Source organism: Anser anser, assembly GCF_964211835.1.
Source record: "Anser anser genome assembly, chromosome: 23".
Taxonomy (NCBI): Eukaryota; Metazoa; Chordata; class Aves; order Anseriformes; family Anatidae; genus Anser; species Anser anser.
The window spans coordinates 1,154,285-1,174,151 of NC_139744.1; the positions used below are offsets into that span (position 1 = coordinate 1,154,285).

The following is a 19,867-nucleotide window of genomic DNA, read 5'->3' on the forward strand; positions in this document are numbered from 1 at the left end:
AGAACGCAGCGGACCGGGGCTGGGCTGCGGCGGGCGGCCCGCCGAGGAGCCGCTGGAGGAGAAAGGACGCGTAGACCAAGGCCGGCCCCCCCCCCCTCCCTCCCCGAGGTGGTCTCGCCCAGCTGGCGTGACGTCCCCGCCCGGGCCACGCCCCCCCTCGCGGGGATGGACCAATCAGCAGCGAGGCGCCTGGAATTATGAATGGGCCGCCGGCGACGTCACGGGACGCTGCGAAAAGGCGCCCCCGGTGTTACCCCGCGCCGCCGTACGGCCCCGGCCCCCCCCCAGCGGCACGAGAAGGGGCTCGGCAGGAACGGCTCCGGCAGGAAGGGCTCGGCAGGAACGGTTCTATTTAACATGCAGTTCTTTGGTGCCGCGCACCCACACCTCGCCCGCACCCACCCCGAGCCCCCCGTGCGGCGCCAGCTCCGCTCCTTGCCGTCCCCTCCGGAGGCAACCCCCCGGGAGCGATCCCCCCCCCCCCCCCCGGCCGGGGCTGTTTCACGCACCGGGCCCGCAGCAGCCTCCTCACCCGCACCGGGAGGAAGCGGAGCGGCGTGCTGCCCTGGGTGCTGCAGCGTTACCACGGACAGCGAGCTCGCGCGGGGACTGGGTGGGCTGCGGGGGCTGCCAGGAGCGGGGCTTTGCTCAGCCGAAGGAGCCTGCGCACCCTGCCTGCCGCGGAGCAGCTGCCGCCCCGCGGAGCCTGGCACTAAGGATCTACAGAAGGGTACCACGCGAGGTGGAGAGAACAGGAAGAGATCTGGCACTACTCTATGCAACACGAGGGCGCGCGGCTCCTCCAGCTGCGGCTTGTTGGCGAGGTCGTGGTCATCACGAAGGGGTTCGCAGGGCCAGAAGTCCAGAGCGCCCCGCGGGCCGCAGCAGGGAAATCCAGCGCCTCTTTGGGAGACGGGAGCTGTCCCCAGAGAGAGCAGTGAACCTGTGCTGGAGGTCTCACCTCTAGGGATACGTGTCCGCTTAGCTCCTGCACAGGAGCAGAGGAAGAACAAGTTTCATCTCTGCATAAAGTTTTTTTCCAAGGCCGCAGGAGTTCTCTGAAGGGAGTGGATATTGCGTTTTACTCGGTCTTCTAGAGTGGAAGTAGACGCACTCTCTAGTTTTAAGCGACTGCAGAAAAAATAACGAATCAAAAAATTAGACTCTCTTTCCAAACGTAACACCATTTCTAGCAGGCTTTGTTATCCCCAAGTCATCCACCTAAATGAATCTAAAATAGAAAGCAGCAAATTGTTTCACATTAAAGTCTGCTCTGAAAGAACTGACTAGCTTTTACTTTGGCTTGTAACAAATTCAGTGCTTTATTTATCTGTGCTCAGAAACATATTTTCAGTAGTTTTCAAGTCTCCTCCATCTTCCAAATATAACTATTAGTTATAAAAGCATCTGTCACAGGGGAGATGATTGCTTTCTGGGAAGCAAACGAGGGAAAAGCAACATGTTCCTGAACCAAGGGTGGCATGCCACTAAAATGGTCCACGTTGTTGTTGCGCACAGGTTTCAGTCCCACACGCCCCTGGCACACAAACTCCCAATGGATTTGCAGGACTAAAGCTGTTGCAAGCTCCTAAAAATAGATTTTTTTAACATCTGCTTGTGAAGCACTAGGCATTTCTACAGGATGGAGAAAAATAACTAACCGCCAGTCTCCTGGTCTGAGTACTGAGACTAACACAGAAGTTTACGGTATTTTTGGGATTAAGAACAGAATTTGGAAAAGCTAGATGTCACTAGTTCTACTGCACAAGAAAGCACAGACAGATCTACGCCATAATCTGAGCATCTCAAACGCTGATTCCACCACCCACTCACTCCTGAAAAGATGTGGCCTGTAGTTCCCCTGAATGAAAAAGCAGATAATAAAGACACTCACTGCAAGAACTTTCCATCTCGGGAGTCCAGCTTCTCCAGCTCTCGTTCCAGCTCCTCCTCTTTTCGGTGTTTCCTGAGGTTGTTTGCTCTCTCTTCTTCCCGCCACTTGGCATTTTCCATCATTTCCTGGCGTTTACGCTCCAGTTCCTCCGGAGAGATCTTTCTATATGTGCAGAAAACACCACTATAAATAAAAAGTACACTAGGCCACAACCCTCTCTTCCTTTCCATTCTTTATGAGTTATGACCCTCAAAATTAGAGCTGTTTAACATGGCTTTTCCTTTGGTACCCCATCAGCAAAGCTTGCAAGTTCAAGTCTAAATGTTCTGCTCTACCATGCCCCCAGGAAAGCCTGTTCTTCTCCTCTTTTCAGCATTCTCATTTTTAATTGACAGGTAAGGTGACACTGTCAAGGTCACGTTTTCCTGATGACAGTAAAACAGAACGCTTCTAATTAACAGTCCGCAGGACAAAGGCTTTCTTCACATTACTGCCTTGTGAAGTGATGCGAGACACATGGCGAACCAGCAGCCACGTGAATCACTTTGGGAAGCTGTCCAAGGAGTTAACTAACACCCAAGCTCCAGAGCACTGAGCTGAGCACTTCATCGCTCTCTGTCTGACTTTCTCGACATCTGATACAATCTATTTCAGACAGAGTAAAATTTGATTCACAGATTACACCCAACTGTTTCGCCGTCTTTGGGGCAACCTGCCCCCAAAAGCACAGGGACAAGATTTTGCTTACCTTGTGTACCCTGGAACATGCTGTCGTCGATAGCTCTTTTTAGGGGAAGGGCTTCTAGCTCTTCCTTTCTCCTCTCGATTGCTGTGTTTGTAACACAAAAATACCTCTTTTTAGTACAGATGAATAAAACATACATTATTACACCTCTAAATGTTACCTGGATTTTTTATACACATTCTGAAACTAAAATCTCTCCTGGAACTAAAGGACCGTTACCTGGCCACTTTGTAAACAAATTTTAATGGAAACTAATAGTGTATTGAGTCATATATTTTTAATCTGTTTTAATTATTTCATTAGCAAGCAATGAGTACTTGGTATCTGATTTTATCAGCGTTTAGTAGGGGTAATTCAGCAATTACAAGTACCTTCTAAAGGAAATTAGTAGCCCAAATTAAGTACAGTCATAAGCAATACCTAATGTGTGCACCCAGAAGGAGGGTGTCGCAAACGAACAGCACACTGTGAAAACAGGCCCCCTCCAGCTGCTAACTCGTGTTTCTGCACTCACATACAGCTGTGCAGCTCCTGCCTTTACACCCAGAACTGAACACTGTGGCAGAAGGAGACTGAGTAACAGGGCTTTCGTTTCTCAGGAACCACCCCCACCAGCAGCCCTTGGTTTACGTTACCCGTGTCAGCCACACTCACTGTTTGCTGTGTCTAGACGGAGATCTCGATCCCCTGCACCCAGACTGTTCTGTGCTCTTCTTGCTCGCACGTCTCTGCGGCGAGCGGGACTGGCTCCTGGACCTGGAGCGATCCCGGTGCTTGTGGGGGGCCCTCTCTTGGCCGGCAGCTGGGGAACTCCGAGACTTGTGGCTCAGGTCAGAGTCTCTAACCTGGAATGCAAAAGTGACCCTCAGGAGAGAGGTCCCGTGAGAGCATCACAGCGCTGGGAGGCTACAGAGGAGACCTCAGGTTAGACGAAGGGCAGGAGCCAGCAAACATTTTTGTAAACACTTATAATAATAAGTAAACACTTATCTCACTTCCTAGGCTCTTATTAAAGCCTGTACCTAAGAAGAGAGTTTAACTTATGGTGCATCATACAAGAAATTGTCATGACAATTAAGCACAGTATTTAAACAGACGTGTGACCCTGGTAAAAGAAAGTAAATAAATCCTAACTTGAGCTCAGAGAGAATAAAAGTCCTACCAGCATCCGAACAGCTTTGGTTTCAAGACTTGGATGGCTCCAAATTGAACTTTCTTAAATCATAATCCTCTTCTACTTGGTGGAACAGCCTCTTGCAACAAGCTGCCTAAACTCTTGCTCCTCCCTAACCCACGAATTTGCTGCTGAAAGCTGTGCGAAACACAGGTACTTACCTGTAAGCCGTATCCTGGGACTTTGGTAGGAGCAGGTTTCCAGGAGGAACTGTTCGTCTTCTTCTGAGACCTAAAGAGAAAACAGAAGAGTAGTTTTGAAGCAGATGAACTCAATAATATAACATTTTTTAAATTAAGATGTCATAAAAATAATGATACAAAAACAATGAAGTAATGGTTAAGCAAATTAAGAGCATTAATCAGAAAGGTAAGACTTGCAGAGGATTAGAAAGGCAAGAAAAACAGCCAACTGAAACAGGACACTATATTTTTATTACAAAACCCTGAAACATACCTAGCTTTGCTTCGCTCCTCATCACTGCTGGCACTTTCACTGCTAGAACTGCGATGTCGATGTTTCTTGTGCTTCTTCTTCTTCTCTTTCTTCTTCTTTTTCTCTTTTTTATCCAAACTGTTTTGCAGCTATAAAGCAAAACGCTATCTCATTAGCAATAATTACTGTCCCTACACCCGTGCAGTCAGCATCACAAGGAAAGGGCAAAGTAACAGAGTTCTCTGTGGAGAGGCTCTTGGGACAAAAGATAAAGCTTTTAGCAAGGTCCTCTCTCAAAACTAGAGAGCTCAACGGAGTGTCAGCACGGTACCAATTCACGCAAAATCCTGCATCTGCTATCACTCTGTGGTACTAAGTCAACAATTAATCACTAGCTGAAAAAGCACATCTTAGGAGCAGGAAGAGAAAAATACGCCTGTATCCAAAAGGATGAGAAATTAGTTGTTGCCGACAGACTGATAGGGAACCTTGTCCTATTATATGGGGATTATACAAAGCTGAATTTATTCCGTTTTCCTACGAAAGTCAGTAAACAGAACTCAGCTCCTCCTCCTAAATATTAACTTGACCTATGAACCTGTCCTCAGTGCGTTCAGTGCTTTGAGTCTGTGAAGGAGTACTGAGAAACACCTACCAGTTCTTTGATTTTCTTCATTTTTACAGGATTATTCAAAACTTCTCTCTTCTTCTCCTCCTCTCTCTTCCTAAAACAGAGTAAAAGAAAATTAAACTAGTATTTGCAAGCAACTCAAAGTATATTTTCATGAAAGACCCCAAGTGCAACCTCTAAAAACATATAAAGCAGAAAAACAGGCAAGTTTGGTATATTCAGCAAAACAGGTCCCACTACGATGAAGTCTGTCCTTTTCTTCTCCACGAGAGCACAACTAGTAGGGTAAACAAAAATTGTTTTGTTAACATCCATTGGGCTACAACGCTGTTAAACGGCTCAACTCTCAGAGCAGACCAGATATATTTACACGCACATAAGTGGGTGACCTAAGTTTGCAGAGATGAATCAAAGAAGAATGACAATCTTCGTTCAATTCAAGTTAGCACAACTATTGAAAAGCAGCAAACTGACTCAAATTATTTGACATGTTGCTGTGTCTAGAAAACACAACCAAAAACCTGTTAGTCATGTAAGCAGCTGATGAACTCTCTGCAGCCAGGACTGCCACCTACAACCTAAAGCTCACAAACAAACAGAAGAAACTCTGAGGAACGAGCTTAACAGCAATCTTTATGTAAACGACTAAGATAGTTCTTATCAAGCTACTATCATGAATGCTTTGCCTGATCCACTACTGCTTTCACCCCCACATTTGGTACCTTATCATGAAGAGTGGATCCTCACGGATTTTGTTCGCCATGTCTAGAACAGAATTGGCACCAGACTTGGCAAAAATGGAGCCTGGGAGAAGTCCTGTCTCGTTGGAACAGCCCGCATCCTTGTCTTCTGTCTTCTCAAAGACGTATTTGTCCACGGGGCGACCCATCAGGTATTCCTCTCTGTTGACCATGCCCCCAGGACCCTGGTACATCCACTCCAACTTCTCTTCTCTTTTCCTGTTGCAAACAAGAGCGTTTTATTTTCTATTACAGAGCTCTAAAGGTAAAACTAAAAGGTAAAACTTAAAGCGCTGGCTTACGAAGGTGAGCAGAAAACTTTCCGCATCGTACACGTTAAAAACAGTGCTGAAAATACATCCCTCAGGGGCACCAGCAGGGCACGGAGCACCTCGCCAGGCAGCACCGGGCCCAGCGGCCGCTCCTCACCTGACGGTGCCCATGTCCTCGGCGTAGCGCTGCATCTCCTCGCGGGCCCGCTCCTCCTGCAGCTCCCGCTGCAGCTCCTCGATCTTCTTGCGCTCGGCCTCATGCTTCTGCTCGGCCTTCCACACCTTCTCCACATTGCGCAGGGTCTGCGGGTGCCAGCTCTTCTTCAGGTTCTGCAGGGAGCGACACCACAGGAGGGCCCTTACTCAGCGCCCCAGTAAGGGGCCGGGGAACGGCCTCGGGACCCTCCCGAGCGCGACGGGGCCCTAAGCCCGCACCCCGAGGCCCCGTCCCGACCCCCCGAGGCCCGGTGCCGGTACCCGGAGGCCCGGGGCCCACACCCCGAGGCCCGAGGCCCGGTGTCGGTACCGGAGGCCCGGGGCCGCCTCCAGGACCCCACGGGCCCGGAGCCCGCACCCCGAGGGCCCTTTCCCAGCCCCCCCCCGAGGCCCTGTCCCGATCCCTCGAGGACCCGGGCCCACACCCCGAGGCCCGGTGCCGGTGCCCGAGGCCTCCCCCCCAAGCCCGCCCCCCCCTCACCAGGTCGCCCCCCCCCATGGCGCCGCTCGCTCCGCGCTCCCCTCCCCGCCGGGCCCCGGCCGCCGCTCGTCACCGGGCCGTGACGCCGTTTGTCGACGTCACTTCCGCCGCGCCGCTGAGGGCAGCCGCCAAGATGGCGGAAGGAGGCGGCGGGGCAGGGCCCGGCCCCCCCGCAGCCGCAGCCCGTTCGCGTCACCGAGCCCCGGAGCCCCTGGGGCTGGGTCCGCCCGCGGCGGGCTTCGAACCGGGGACCTCCGGGCTCCCAGCCCGGCGCCTTGCCCCGGAGCCACGCGCGGCCCCGTAACGCGCGGCCCCGGCCGCTGGGGCGTGGCGCAGGGGGAGCGCGGCTGCCCGCGGGGCCGGAGGTGGCGGGTTCGAGCCCCTCGGGGGGCGGGAGTCGGCGCCTGGCTGCGTTAATCACGGCTTCCATAAAGCCGCGGTGCTCGCTGTTTATTTCAATTACTACTCAGGCAGGAAAAACTAGATCTGCATGGCCTCTGGTGCTTGTGTGTACGTGCGTTGTTCAGCAAAACCACAGGAGAAACAGGAACGTCAGACCTGGTGGTGTGGCGTAAAGCTGGCAGGAGGCTGGGTACCACACGGCTGCTTCCAGCTCCCTCTCTCCAGGTGGGATGGGGGAGAGAACCCGAAAGGGAAAAATACAAGAACTCATGGGTCGTAATAAAGGCAGTTTACTAGGTAAAGCACAAGCTACGCACACAAAGCAAAACAAGGAATGAATTCACCATTTCCCATCACCTGGCAGGCGTTCAGCCACTGCCAGTAGAGCACGGCTCATCATGCATGAAGGCATTTGCCTGCCCAAGAAACTCCAAATGTTGTCAGCCGCCTCCTTCTTTACCCCAGCTTTTATTGCCCGGCATCGTATGGTACGGAGTATTTCTTTGGCCAGTGTGGGTCAGCCGTCTTGGTCTGTGTCCCCCTCCTGGCTTGTGCATTCCCAACCTTCTCCCAGCAGGGCAGCACAAGAAGAAAAGTCCTTGGTTCTGTGGAAGCTCTGCTTTGCAGCAACTAAAACATCAGTGTATTATCACCACTATTTTCATCAAAAATCCAGAACAGAGCACCATACAAGCCTTAACCAAGAAAATTAGTTCTCTCCCAACTGAAACCGTGACAGTTTGGCAAAAGAACTTGAAGTGACTTCTAAAACCTCTGGGGAATAAGAAGGTCTCTCCCTATTTTGTCTGTAAAGAAGAAAGGTTGGAAAAGGAGGTAAAGAGGGGGCACCTGGAGTTGAACCAGGGACCTCTTGATCTGCAGTCAAATGCTCTACCACTGAGCTATACCCCCTGCAGCACCACCTGCACAAGGTGCTTTTAAAAGCAGTTACACACGCCCAGTGTCTGACCAGAGGCTAAGATTCATCACCCTGACAGCAGCCTGGACAGGGCAATGGACGTCATTTCTGCAAAGAGTTACTACAGAAAATCCCAAACTTACACAAAAACAGCGCAGAGCAACTCAGAGCAGAAGCCCTGAGCTTTCCTGGGCAAAAGGCCGGCTGAAAAAGACATTTAAAGGAGGGGGCACCTGGAGTTGAACCAGGGACCTCTTGATCTGCAGTCAAATGCTCTGCCACTGAGCTATACCCCCCTGAAGCACCACCTGCACAGAGGTATTTTACACCATTGTGCATGGAGCCCGGTGTCCATGTCCAGTGGTTAGAAGCTTTTAACTGACAGCCCCCCAGGCATGGTAATGTACGTAGCGTAATGGCAGCAGGGAGTCACTGCAAGAAATCAAGAACAAACACACACAGACAGCACAGAGCTACTCACGCAGTGCAGAAGCCCGGTACTTTCCTAGCAGGCAGGCACTGAGTGTCTCGAATATTGCAGCACAAAGACTTCAACACATAGGGCAAGCTCTTGAGACCTCAGGTGATGTGTCCATCTTCTTCCTGTGGGGAATTCTGGCAAAAGGCAGGCTGAAAAAGAGGGGGCACCTGGAGTTGAACCAGGGACCTCTTGATCTGCAGTCAAATGCTCTACCACTGAGCTATACCCCCTGCAGCACCACCTGCACAAGGTGCTTTTAAAAGCAGCTACACACACCCAGTGTCTGACCATGGGTTAGGATCCATTAACTTGGCAGCAGCCTGGACGGAGTAATGTACATAATTTCTGCAGAGACACTACAGAGAATTACAAACTCACACAAAAACACACAGACAGCACAGAGGTACTTGGAGCAGAAGTCCTCACCTCTCCTAAGCAAAAGCCAAGTTGAAAAAGACAATAAAAAGAGGGGGCACCTGGAGTTGAACCAGGGACCTCTTGATCTGCAGTCAAATGCTCTGCCACTGAGCTATACCCCCTGTGCTAGACTCCTACAAGGCTGGAAATTTTCTGGTCATTCCGAACAACCCCAGCACACCAACAAATTACTCCCGGCACAAAAAACACTGACGGAAATACCTCTCTGCTCACAACCTCCACGGTGCTGGTCCTCTTCTCTTGTCAATCTTCTTCTTGATGCCAGGCTACCACCATGTCTGCCAGAGGACGTTCCCTGCAGGCAAACAGTTCAGGGGAAAGCAGTCAGCTGAGAAGCCCCTGATGGACCTTTTGGGGACAAAAAGGGGAAAAAGGGAGGGGGCACCCGGATTTGAACCAGGGACCTCTTGATCTGCAGTCAAATGCTCTACCCCTGAGCTATACCCCCACCTGGCCAACACCTGCCCGGGAAGCTCCTTGTGGCCGCTCACGGGGCAGCTCTGCCGCATTCCAGAGCCTGTGCTCACAGCACCTGCAGCACGGCTCCCGCAGGACCTCCCTCTCCCTGGGCTCCCCCAGGACCTCCCTCTCCTTGGGCTCCCCCAGGACCTCCCTCTCCGGGGCCTCCTCCCGGCCTCGCCAGCCCCAGGCCTCGCACCGCGCCTGCTCACGGGCTCCTGGGGGACGCGCCAACCGCTTCCCACCTTGCTTTCTCTCACAGCACCCCGTGGTGGAGTGGCAAAACAGAACGCTCGGAAACACCCACCTCAGGGCCGTGCCGCTGTTTGCTCAGGGCCTGCCCTGCCAGCAGAGCACACAAACCTCGCTGGGAGCAGCTCCTGCGCTGCCCGCGGCCTCGCTGCCTTCCCCTGCCGACGGGCCGGAGGCTGCAGCAAAGGGAACCGCCAACACCCAGAGGCTTTCCTCCAACTTCCAGCCGTGCCGTGCCCTGTGAGGGTGAGAGCAAACGTTTTAGCATCAGACAGACATCAAAGGCTTCAGCTTCAGGTAAAAAAATCCTTGCAAGAAGTAGCGAGCCACAGCTAGGGAGCGCCGGGGTGTGTAATTAACGTAATGAAGCGAAGGGATAATGAATTATAAGTGGGGATAACGAGCTATAGGTGTGGATAACGAGCTATAAGCATCTCCCACCCCAGCCTGCTTATGCAGGGGACGCAGCCCGGTGCCCAGCCCACCTCACACCGCCGCCCGTTACAGGCCGGGCCCCACCAGCCCCGCACCAGACCCCGGTGCCGGGCAGACCCCACCCGACCGCGGCTCCCGGGGCAGGCGGGCAGCGGCTGCCGGTAACGGGGCCTAGGGCAGGGGTCCCGCCAGGCCCGTGGGTGCCCCCGGCGCGCATCGCCCCCGGCCCCGCCACCGGCCCGGCCTCCGCCGCCGCTCGTCGCTGAGGCCTGGCGCCGTTTGACGACGTCGCTTCCGCCGCGCCGCTGAGGGCAGCCGCCAAGCCGAACCCTAAGCGGGACCCCAGGCAGCACGGACGGGGTCTCCTTCCGCCCTTAAAATGTGCTCCCAACGGGAGCCTTTGGGTACGCCTCAGCTGCCCAGGGCAGCCTATACGAAGCCTCACACGCGACAGGACGCTGCGCCTTCTCTCTTTCCAAACAAACCTCATTGTATCCATAACGGTACCACGACACCTAAACCTGACCCTAACACTAATCCCTACTCTAACCAGAACCCTATCCCGAACCCTAACCCTAACCCTAAACCTAACCCTAATGATACTACACCTAACCCTAAACCTAAACTTAACATTAACCCTAAGCTAACACTAACCCAAACCCTAACGACACTATACCCTATCATAAACCAAACCCTAACCCTAATGACCCTACGCCAAACCCTAACCCTAACCCTAACCTTAACCCTAACCGTAACTCTAACCTTAATCCCAGACCTAACCCTAACGACCCTACACCCAATTCTAAACCTAAACTTAACCGCAACCCTAACCCTAGCCCGAACCCAAACCCTAATCCTAACCCTAACGACCATACACCTAACCATAACCTAAACTTAACCCCAAGCCTAAGCTAACACTAACCCTAACCCTAACGACACTACACCCTATCATAAACTTAACCCTAACACTAGCCCTCACCCTAGTGACCCTAACAGTAACCCTAGCCCTAGCCCTAACCCTAAACCTAACCCTAACCCTAACGACCCTACACCAAACCCTAAACCTAACCTTAATGCTAACCCAAACCCCAATGGCAGAGCTAACCCTAACCCTAAGCCTAAACCTAACACTAACCCAAAACCTAACCCTAACCCTAAACCTAATCCTAGTCCGAGCCCTAACCCTAACCCCAATGACCCTACACATACCCCTAACCTTTACCCTAGCCCTAGCCCTAACCCTAATGACCCTACACCAAACCTTAACCCTAACCCTAACCCCTACCCTAATGACCCTACACCCAAACCGAAACCCGAACTTAACCCCAACCCTAATCCTAACCAGAACCCTAACACAAACCCTAACCCTAATGACCCCAACCCTATCCCTAACCCTAACCTTAACCCTAACCGTAACTCTAACCCTAACCCTAACGACCCTAATCCTAACCCTAACCTTAAAACAAATGGAGTCTCCCCTGTGGAGCTAACCCTAACCCTACCCCTACCCCTACCCCTAACCCTAACGACCCTAACCCTAACCCTAATCCTAGGCACTGGGCTTCATTTCTGGACGTGGCAATGGAGTTAATTGCTGCAAAGAGATACAGAGAGTTACAAACACACACAGCACACGGACAGCACAGAGCTACTCCCAGCAGAAGTCCCAAACTTTCCCAGACCAAAAGCAGGCTAAAAAAAGACACCGCAGAGGGGGCACCCGGAGTTGAACCGGGGACCTCTTGATCTGCAGTCAAATGCTCTGCCACTGAGCTATACCCCCTTGGGCCAGCAGCCAGAACGGTGCAGGAAAAAAAATACAGACAGCTCAGATTTTATGTCCACTGGGGAGATTGTTTTTTTTATTTGACAGGCTCCTTTGCATTAAAATGTACACGCCAAAGTGTATTCAGAGAATCAATACAGGAGACAAAGCGTGGAACCACCGCAGCCTCTTGGCTGATCAAAACGACGACTCCTACAGCCCAGGAACTGGCATCGTGCCTTTGCCTGCTCACTGACATGCACACGAATTTGGCCGTGCGTTTTTACATTAACGCTCTGTCTTGGGTTTGGTTCAGAGAGCAGCCCTTCGGCCATGCAGCAGCACACAGGATCTAAAAGTGAGGCACGCGCCTCGTACTTTTTCCTGAGAAAAGCACAATTGCAAGGGGGCACCTGGAGTTGAACCAGGGACCTCTTGATCTGCAGTCAAATGCTCTGCCACTGAGCTATACCCCCTGCAGCACCACCTGCACAAGGTGCTTTTAAAAGCAGCTACACACACCCAGTGTCTGACCAGAGACTAAGATTCATCACCCTGACAGCAGACAGGACAGGGCAATGGACGTCATTTCTGCAAAGAGTTACTACAGAAAATCCCAAACTTACACAAAAACAGCGCAGAGCAACTCAGAGCAAAAGCCCTGAGCTTTCCTGGGCAAAAGGCCGGCGGAAAAAGACATTTAAAGGAGGGGGCACCTGGAGTTGAACCAGGGACCTCTTGATCTGCAGTCAAATGCTCTGCCACTGAGCTATACCCCCTGCGGTGAGGCCTCCACAAGGTGCTTTTAAAAGCAGCTACACGCAGAGCCCAGCGTCTGACCACGGGTTCGGACTCATCACCCTGAGAGCAGCCCGGACAGGGCAACGGACCTAATTCCTGCAGGGAGCTACCACAGAAAATCCCAAACTTACACAAATTCAGCCGCGCCGCCGCCGCTCCGTGACGTCACTTCCGGCGCGCCGCTGAGGGCAGCCGCCAAGATGGCGGAAGGAGGCGGCGGAGCAAGGTGCGGCCCGGCCCGGGTCCCCCCGCCCTCCGCGGCTCCCGTTCCCCCTGGGAGGAAACCCAAAATCTTTTAGAGCAGCACCGCGAAGGGCCGCAGGTAAAGGAGCGCGCCCCAGCGAGCCGGGCGCACGGGGCCTGCCCGCAGCCGCAGCCCGTTCGCGTCACCGAGCCCCGGAGCCCCTGGGGCTGGGTCCGCCCGCGGGGGGCTTCGAACCGGAGACCTGCGGGCTCCCAGCCCGGCGCCCTGCCCCGGAGCCACGCGCGGCCCCGAAACGCGCGGCCCCGGCCGCTGGGGCGTGGCGCAGGGGGAGCGCGGCTGCCCGCGGGGCCGGAGGTGGCGGGTTCGAGCCCCTCGGGCGGCGGGAGTCGGCGCCTGGCTGTGGCTGCACCCTTGTGGGATCAGCCCCAGGCTGACTCCTGCAGCGCCTGCCCCAGCTGCCTGCACCTAACACCTCAGTCGAGGTCCAATTTTCTAGAACGACACTGTGTTTGGTGTTTACTCCATCCTTAATGGCTGTTACTCAGACAGGAAAAACTGGAATTGCATCCCACCTGTGCACAACCACGTTGTTAGCTCTTACATGCGTTGTTCAGCAAAAACAAAGGGAAAAACGTCACAGTTTTCTTCCTGGCAGAAGAACATCGAGTGATTTCTAAAATGAGAAGCATAAGAAGGTCTCTCCCTATTCTGTCTGTAAAGAAGAAAGGTTGGAAAAGGAGGTAAAGAGGGGGCACCTGGAGTTGAACCAGGGACCTCTTGATCTGCAGTCAAATGCTCTACCACTGAGCTATACCCCCTTGCATTAATACCCTTCCGAGGAGCAGAAAAAAAGGAGCTGATTCCGTGGCACAGGGACTACAAGTACACCTTTGCTTTCTCACAGACAAGGGTATTGATTTTGGCCACATATTTTCTGGTAGTTGCTCAGTGTCTTAAATATGGAAGTTCAGAGACCAGTCCTCTGGGCAAGGCAGAAACACACAGGTTCTAAAAGTGGGGGATTCATCTCATTTTTTCCTTTAAAAGAAAAAAAAAAATCACAACCTTAAGGGGGCACCTGGAGTTGAACCAGGGACCTCTTGATCTGCAGTCAAATGCTCTACCACTGAGCTATACCCCCTTGTAATAGCACCTGCACAGAGGTGATTTTAAAAGCACTCACACCTGGAGCCCAGTGTCTGACCATGGGTTAAGATTCATTAATTTGGCAGCTGCCTGGACTGGGTCACGGACATAATGTCTGCAAAGAGTTACTGCAGAGAATTATATCCTCACACAAAACCACAGAGACTGTGCAGAGCTACTCAGAGCAGAAACCCTGAACTTTCCCAGGCAAAAGGCCGACTGAAAAAGACATTTAAAAGAGGGGGCAGACTGAAAAAGACATTTTAAAGGAGGGGGCACCTGGAGTTGAACCAGGGACCTCTTGATCTGCAGTCAAATGCTCTGCCACTGAGCTATACCCCCTTGCTTTCCCAGTTGGACAAGGAGCAGAAAAAAGCACAAATACAGAGCCCTGTATAGTTTCTCTACTGGTTCTGCTTTTTGATACGTCAGGCGCCTTTGCATCTTAACATACCCGATAAAGCGAGGTCAGTCAGAATCACAGACAAGCGCACGGCGTACATACTTACACCGCCCAGAGCCGCCGCGGTTTCCTCGCTGATCAAAATGACGACTCCCAGGGTTCAGCAGCTACCAGCCTTTGCTTAGTCACCACCAAGGAGAGGGATTTGGGCCACACATCTTTAGGTGAACGCTGAGTGCCTTGAATATGCAAGTTCAGAGACCAGCCCTTTGGGCAAAGCACATGGAATTTAAAGGTGATGAAAATATGGTTTTTTTTCTTGGAAAATAAAAGGGGGCACCTGGAGTTGAACCAGGGACCTCTTGATCTGCAGTCAAATGCTCTGCCACTGAGCTATACCCCCTCCTTGCAAGTGAGTGTACACACAAATAAAATAACATTTTAAAACAAGTTCTTCCCCTATTTTTCTACCTGCCCTCAGTAGGAATCTAGTGCAGCAAATCCTGCTGTGGAAGATTTTATTCCAAGCTTAAAACATCACAGGGGCCAAGATACCGAGACCCCAGCCTCCCTCCGAGGACACGCTCTCTGGTTCTCTTCATTCCCTACCAGACAACCTTCCCAATCCCTCTCCAGTGACACCTGCTTCCTCTTCTAATTTTGCTCTGTTTTGGTTTACTACTCTGCAACTTAGTGGAGAGAAGCACTGCCTCATGGTTTTTAAATTTGGCCACCATTTCTAAGTCTTCTGGTGATGTGAAAAACGAGAGGAAGCTGAGCTCCTCTCCAAGGCCAGGGAGGAAGACCTCGTGTTAGACGGAGCCCTCCAAAGATCAGAAAAATCCATACTGGAAAGACGATTCCAGAAATGCCTCCTAAATTGAGGCATTTTCCAACATTCTGAGAAGATGAAACTGCAAACCTTTATTGTTATAGTTCTTGTGACCCCTTAAAAGCTCTGACAGAGGGGACACCCCCCCAGGGGGCACCCGGAGTTGAACCGGGGACCTCTTGATCTGCAGTCAAATGCTCTGCCACTGAGCTATACCCCCTGTGCCAGCCCCCTCCTGGATGGGATTTTTCTGCTAATTCCAAACAATCCCAGCACACCTTGGCAAGGTACTCCCAGCACAAAAAGCACCGCTCAAGGCTGTGCTCATCTCTCTACTCACAACCTCCGTGGTGCCGCTCCTCTTCGTGGCAATCTTCTTGGTGCCTGGCTACCTCCGCATCTGCCAGAGGACGTTCCCTGCAGAGAGCTCGGGGGAAAGCAGTCAGCTGAGAAGCCCCAGATGGACCTTTTGGGGACAAAAAGGGGAAAAAGGGAGGGGGCACCCGGATTTGAACCGGGGACCTCTTGATCTGCAGTCAAATGCTCTACCCCTGAGCTATACCCCCACCTGGCCAACACCTGCCCGGGAAGCTCCTTGTGGCCGCTCATGGGGCAGCTCTGCCACATTCCAGAGCCTGCGCTCACAGCACCTGCAGCACGGCTCCCGCAGGACCTCCCTCTCCCTGGGCTCCCCCAGGACCTCCCTCTCCTTGGGCTCCCCCAGGACCTCCCTCTCCGGGGCCTCCTCCCGGCCTCACCAGCCCCAGGCCTCGCACCGCGCCTGCTCACGGGCTCCTGGGGGACGCGCCAACCGCTTCCCACCTTGCTTTCTCTCACAGCACCCCGTGGTGGAGTGGCAAAACAGAACGCTCGGAAACACCCACCTCAGGGCCGTGCCGCTGTTTGCTCAGGGCCTGCCCTGCCAGCAGAGCACACAAACCTCGCCGGGAGCAGCTCCTGCGCTGCCCGCGGCCTCGCTGCCTTCCCCTGCCGACGGGCCGGAGGCTGCAGCAAAGGGAACCGCCAACACCCAGAGGCTTTCCTCCAACTTCCAGCCGTGCCGTGTCCTACCTAGGAAAAAGTCTTCATAAATCAAAGACGTACCACGAGCTGCTGAAAGACAGATCAAGACAGAACGCTTTTATTCTAGTGCTTGTTTCTTACTTGTAAGCAGGTGCCTGCTCCTCTCCCCACGGCCTCACAAACAGCTCCATCACCACTGAGGGACTGGAAGGAGGTCACTCCCCAAGGGGTGTTGCAGCAATTCCCCCAGCAGCTGCCGGACCTTCCAGGGTTTCGGGTCTGCTAGGAAGCCCCGACTGCTCACCCGCTCCGTGGAACAGCCTGGAGAAGAGACAGTCGCCCTCGGTCCACCCGAGTCCCTTCCCCAGTTTCCCCTCCCCAGCTGCTGCTGGTGCACAGCTCGTGCTGAATCCAGCAAAAAGTCTAAAAAACTACTTCTAGGCCACAAGGCGTCGGCCTGAACACCACAGAACTGCAGGCAGCTGCTTGGAAACATCCAGGCTCCTTTTTTCTCTGTTTCTCAAGCAAAGCATTTAGCTCCAGAAATGGATTCACGGCTCTTCTTCGGCTAGAGAACGTCACAGGCAATTTCACATTGCTTGGGGAGCTCTTACAGCATCTGGGGCAGGCAACACCCTGCAGCTGATCGTGACGCCTCTCAGGCGATTTGAAGGTTCAGGCCACCCCCTGTACTCGCAGCTCGCAGCCGGCACCCCCCTGCCTGTTTCACCACTGCTCGAGGTTTTGAGGCACAGACTGCAGCCACCCCCTCAGCTGACAGCAGTGGGCTTGATGTGTCCTTGCGGTGTCTTCAGCAAGGTCTGAGAAAGCCTTTTTTAGCCGGCTGTACAGAACAAACTCTGCAAGTTTAATCCGAGCCAGCTCAGGCAAGAGTTTTCCCCGCACAGAATCAGACTTTAGTAAAATTGCCCATTCTGGAAGAAAATTTCTTACGCTTGAGAGCCCCTGTACAAACGGTTTTTGTAGAACAGTTTTCAAAAGGACCTCTCAGTTTTTATCCGTGTTGGATGAATTCAGTCGGCGCTGGGAAGATCTGTCCTTCCAGGGCAAGCACCCTCCAGATGCAGGAGCCCCAGTACGCAGGAACTCGCCTCGCAGAGGCTGGTCACTGGATCTTAACCACCAGGCCCCCTCTCCCGCTGCTGGGCCTGCCTGCATACAAAGATCTGGAAAACGTTTCCCAGACCTGAAATAATATCTTCATTTTAACACCATCATGCCTAGCAGAGGAGTGTAGTTCAAGCTTAACAATGGCAAGAAAGACACTCTTTATTTGGTACAAGTACTTTTATTTCATCTCTGCAAGAACGAGCACGTTTACGCAATGCTTCCTGCATTGGAGGCTATCCTGGGCCACAGATCTGCACACTCCTTAGCCACAGGGCCTGTGATCGCAGAACCTGGCGAAGAGAAGAACAAGACAGCGCGTTAGAGAGCCGTGCAGGTGTGACGGTACGCAGCCACATCTTGCACAAACAGCAGGTCAGCCTGGCTGCACACTCAAGTCTGAGGAGAATCCGGAACCTTCTGCCCAGGCTGGCCGAGCTCTCCAACAGGTACTGCCCGCCACCCCGCTCCGCCGCTGCCCGGTGCAGGAAGGCTCCCGTCCGTACCTTTCATTTCCCCTTTATTGTTTACTATTACTCCTGCGTTGTCCTCGAAGTACAGGAATACTCCATCTTTTCTTCTGTACGATTTCCGCTGCCGGATTACCACCGCTGGGTGCACTGCAAAGGGAAACGGGCAGCTCAGTATCCTCAGCATCCGGCTCAGCAGCGGACACCCCAGAGGAGCAATTCTGCTGCAGCATTTAACCCAACACACCTCTCGTCTGTGCTACTTCACTAGGGAGCTGAATTGCGTGCTGGGGCCGCAGTTCCAACGCAGGCCATGCGTTCCGCAGGGCTGACAGCTAAGTCACCTTACTCTCAGCTTTTCAGCACTCGCATCACAGAACGTATTAAGTTTCTTCAGCAACTCCTGGGATCACAACACCCCCTGGCATCACACTGGCAAGGCAGGACTGATGCTCACGGAGTAAAAGTTTACCCTGACAGCAATTTTTTTTAACCACCCTTATAAGAGGTAGCATTTTTTCCACTCCTACCAGTTCTGATTAACTGCAACAATTGCACATTTACAGAATTTGAAAAATCTAATATGAACTTCATGTCTTTAATAACGGAGAACTCTGTCAACTCACTACTGGCTACACTGCAATGAAGCTTCAAGTTCCTCTAGAGACACGGGTGTAAATATAAGGGTTTTATTCATACCTCAGGTACAAGAGAAGAAAGTGTCAGCTGCCATCGTGTCTCACATTCTATAGCACGTGGTGCTTTCCTTAGTTCTAAGGGAAACTATCTTGAAGGCAAGAGTACGCTTAAAGCTGACAACTAGACTTCTACTCACAGAAGTCACTGTTTATTCCTAAATCTGTCAGTTTACAAGACAATGCTCAGCAAGAACCCCTTCCTTCCCCTCCAGAACAGCAGCAATCTCCCAGAGCTTGTCACACCACTGATTGAAATGAACAGCACGAGCTGCCACTTCACCCAAAAGCGATGCTTTTCTCTGCCCTTCCACGACAACTCACTGAGCCACTGGACACAGACCCAACAAGTGCTTTTTAGAAGGGTGGAACGAGCGCCCCGGACAGCAGGCGCCTGCCTCCTGCAGTGGTGCAAGGCAGGACTCTCGGTGCCCTTGAGGGGAAGGCCTGCAGCCCCCTGCTCACAGGGGCACCTCTCAGAGCAGCAGCCGTGCTGCAGGTCAGGTTGAGAAGCGCTCCGCAGGCACAGCCACCCCTCTCCACACTCACCTTTCTTTCTCAGCTCTGGCTTGCCTTTTTTGACAGTTGCCATGACCATGTCACCCACGCCGGCCGCCGGCAGCCTGTTCAGGCGCCCCTTGATGCCCTTTACGGAGATGATGTACAGGTTCTTGGCGCCTGCGGAGGGAAAGGCTCAGCATTAACCAGCCTGCACCGCGACACGCCTCCCCTACAGGACCCTACCAAAAAACCCACTGAAGCTCACAGCACGAGCTGCTGCTCCACCCCAAAGCGCTGCCATCGCCGCGCCCTCCCACAGGGGCTCAGCAAGGCACAGACCCCCCGTTCCGGGCCCACGCAGCCACCCCCCGCCCCAGCTGCGGGCCCAGGGCCCGGCTCACCCGTGTTGTCCGCGCAGTTGATGACGGCGCCCACGGGCAGGCCGAGGGAGATGCGGAACTTGGCTCCGGAGGAACCGCCGCGTCCTGCGGGCAGAGAACAGGCGTGAGGCCGCCGCGGCCTGCGCGGGGCCGCCGGGGCTCAGGCACCGGCTGCGGCCTCCGGGCCCCGAGCTCCCGGCCGGATCCCCGGGCTCAGAGGCGCTCCGGGCTCCCCCCGGCCCGGCACCAGCCCCGGAGGCGGCGGCCGGGGCCGGATGGGGCCGGATGGCGGCGGATAGGGCCCAGGCCCGGCGCCCGCCTCACCTCGCTTCGACATCTTGGCGCCGGAAGAGAAGGAGGCGCGCGGGGCACGCCGGGATATGGGGCAGCACCGCCCCCCCCCTCCCCTCCGGCGCGGCCGGTGTCACGTGACGGGGATGTCACGTGGCGAGGGGATATCACGTGCAGGGAGCGGCACGTGGCGCCCCCTGCAGGCGGCGGGCGGGGGCGCAGCGCCGGTACCGGGAGCACCGGGCGGGGGGGG

At 53.7% G+C, this 19,867-nt stretch overlaps 2 protein-coding genes across 10 annotated transcripts; both read right to left on the reverse strand.

Moving 5' to 3' along the window:
• Window positions 1–333: 333 nt before the first annotated feature.
• CWC25 (CWC25 spliceosome associated protein homolog) lies at window positions 334–17,298 on the reverse strand. 9 transcript variants are annotated; one of them, XM_083809462.1, is made up of 15 exons: window positions 15,303–15,770; window positions 12,672–14,653; window positions 9,595–9,777; window positions 9,030–9,123; window positions 8,391–8,539; window positions 6,662–7,620; window positions 6,049–6,221; window positions 5,602–5,838; window positions 4,904–4,973; window positions 4,270–4,397; window positions 3,975–4,044; window positions 3,294–3,484; window positions 2,643–2,723; window positions 1,895–2,056; window positions 334–1,131 (listed from the first exon to the last, which is right to left on the reverse strand). In XM_083809462.1, the coding sequence occupies exons 6-15, from the start codon at window positions 7,016–7,018 to the stop codon at window positions 1,017–1,019; spliced, it is 1,584 nt and encodes a 527-aa protein (XP_083665588.1). In that variant the 5' UTR covers window positions 7,019–7,620; window positions 8,391–8,539; window positions 9,030–9,123; window positions 9,595–9,777; window positions 12,672–14,653; window positions 15,303–15,770; the 3' UTR covers window positions 334–1,016. The 9 variants fall into 9 exon arrangements, with proteins under 9 accessions (XP_083665588.1, XP_083665591.1, XP_083665595.1 ...); XM_083809465.1 differs by having other exon boundaries at window positions 9,651–9,777; window positions 15,303–15,543; XM_083809469.1 differs by lacking the exons at window positions 9,595–9,777; window positions 12,672–14,653; window positions 15,303–15,770 and adding an exon at window positions 16,067–17,298 and having other exon boundaries at window positions 8,391–8,512.
• A 140-nt stretch (window positions 17,299–17,438) lies between these two features.
• Window positions 17,439–19,748, reverse strand: RPL23 (ribosomal protein L23). Its single transcript, XM_083809477.1, has 5 exons — window positions 19,648–19,748; window positions 19,345–19,428; window positions 18,992–19,120; window positions 17,784–17,897; window positions 17,439–17,570 (listed from the first exon to the last, which is right to left on the reverse strand). Exons 1-5 carry the CDS (start codon window positions 19,658–19,660, stop codon window positions 17,488–17,490), a joined length of 423 nt encoding a protein of 140 aa, XP_083665603.1. The 5' UTR covers window positions 19,661–19,748; the 3' UTR covers window positions 17,439–17,487.
• Window positions 19,749–19,867: the final 119 nt, after the last annotated feature.

What these genes read in the sequence shown, in the direction of transcription:
- CWC25 (XM_083809469.1), bottom strand. Translation starts at nt 7,018, where the DNA reads ATGGAAGCCGTGATTAACGCAGCCAGGCGCCGACTCCCGCCCCCCGAG. An exon ending in ACAAACGGCGTCACGGCCCG is followed by an intron (nt 6,222 to 6,661) that starts GTGACGAGCGGC and finishes CGCTCCCTGCAG; the next exon opens with AACCTGAAGAAGAGCTGGCA. An exon ending in GAGGAGCGAAGCAAAGCTAG is followed by an intron (nt 4,045 to 4,269) that starts GTATGTTTCAGG and finishes TTTTCTCTTTAG; the next exon opens with GTCTCAGAAGAAGACGAACA.
- RPL23 (XM_083809477.1), bottom strand. An exon ending in CAACTGCGCGGACAACACGG is followed by an intron (nt 19,121 to 19,344) that starts GTGAGCCGGGCC and finishes TTCCCTCCGCAG; the next exon opens with GCGCCAAGAACCTGTACATC. An exon ending in GCCAGAGCTGAGAAAGAAAG is followed by an intron (nt 17,898 to 18,991) that starts GTGAGTGTGGAG and finishes TTCCCTTTGCAG; the next exon opens with TGCACCCAGCGGTGGTAATC.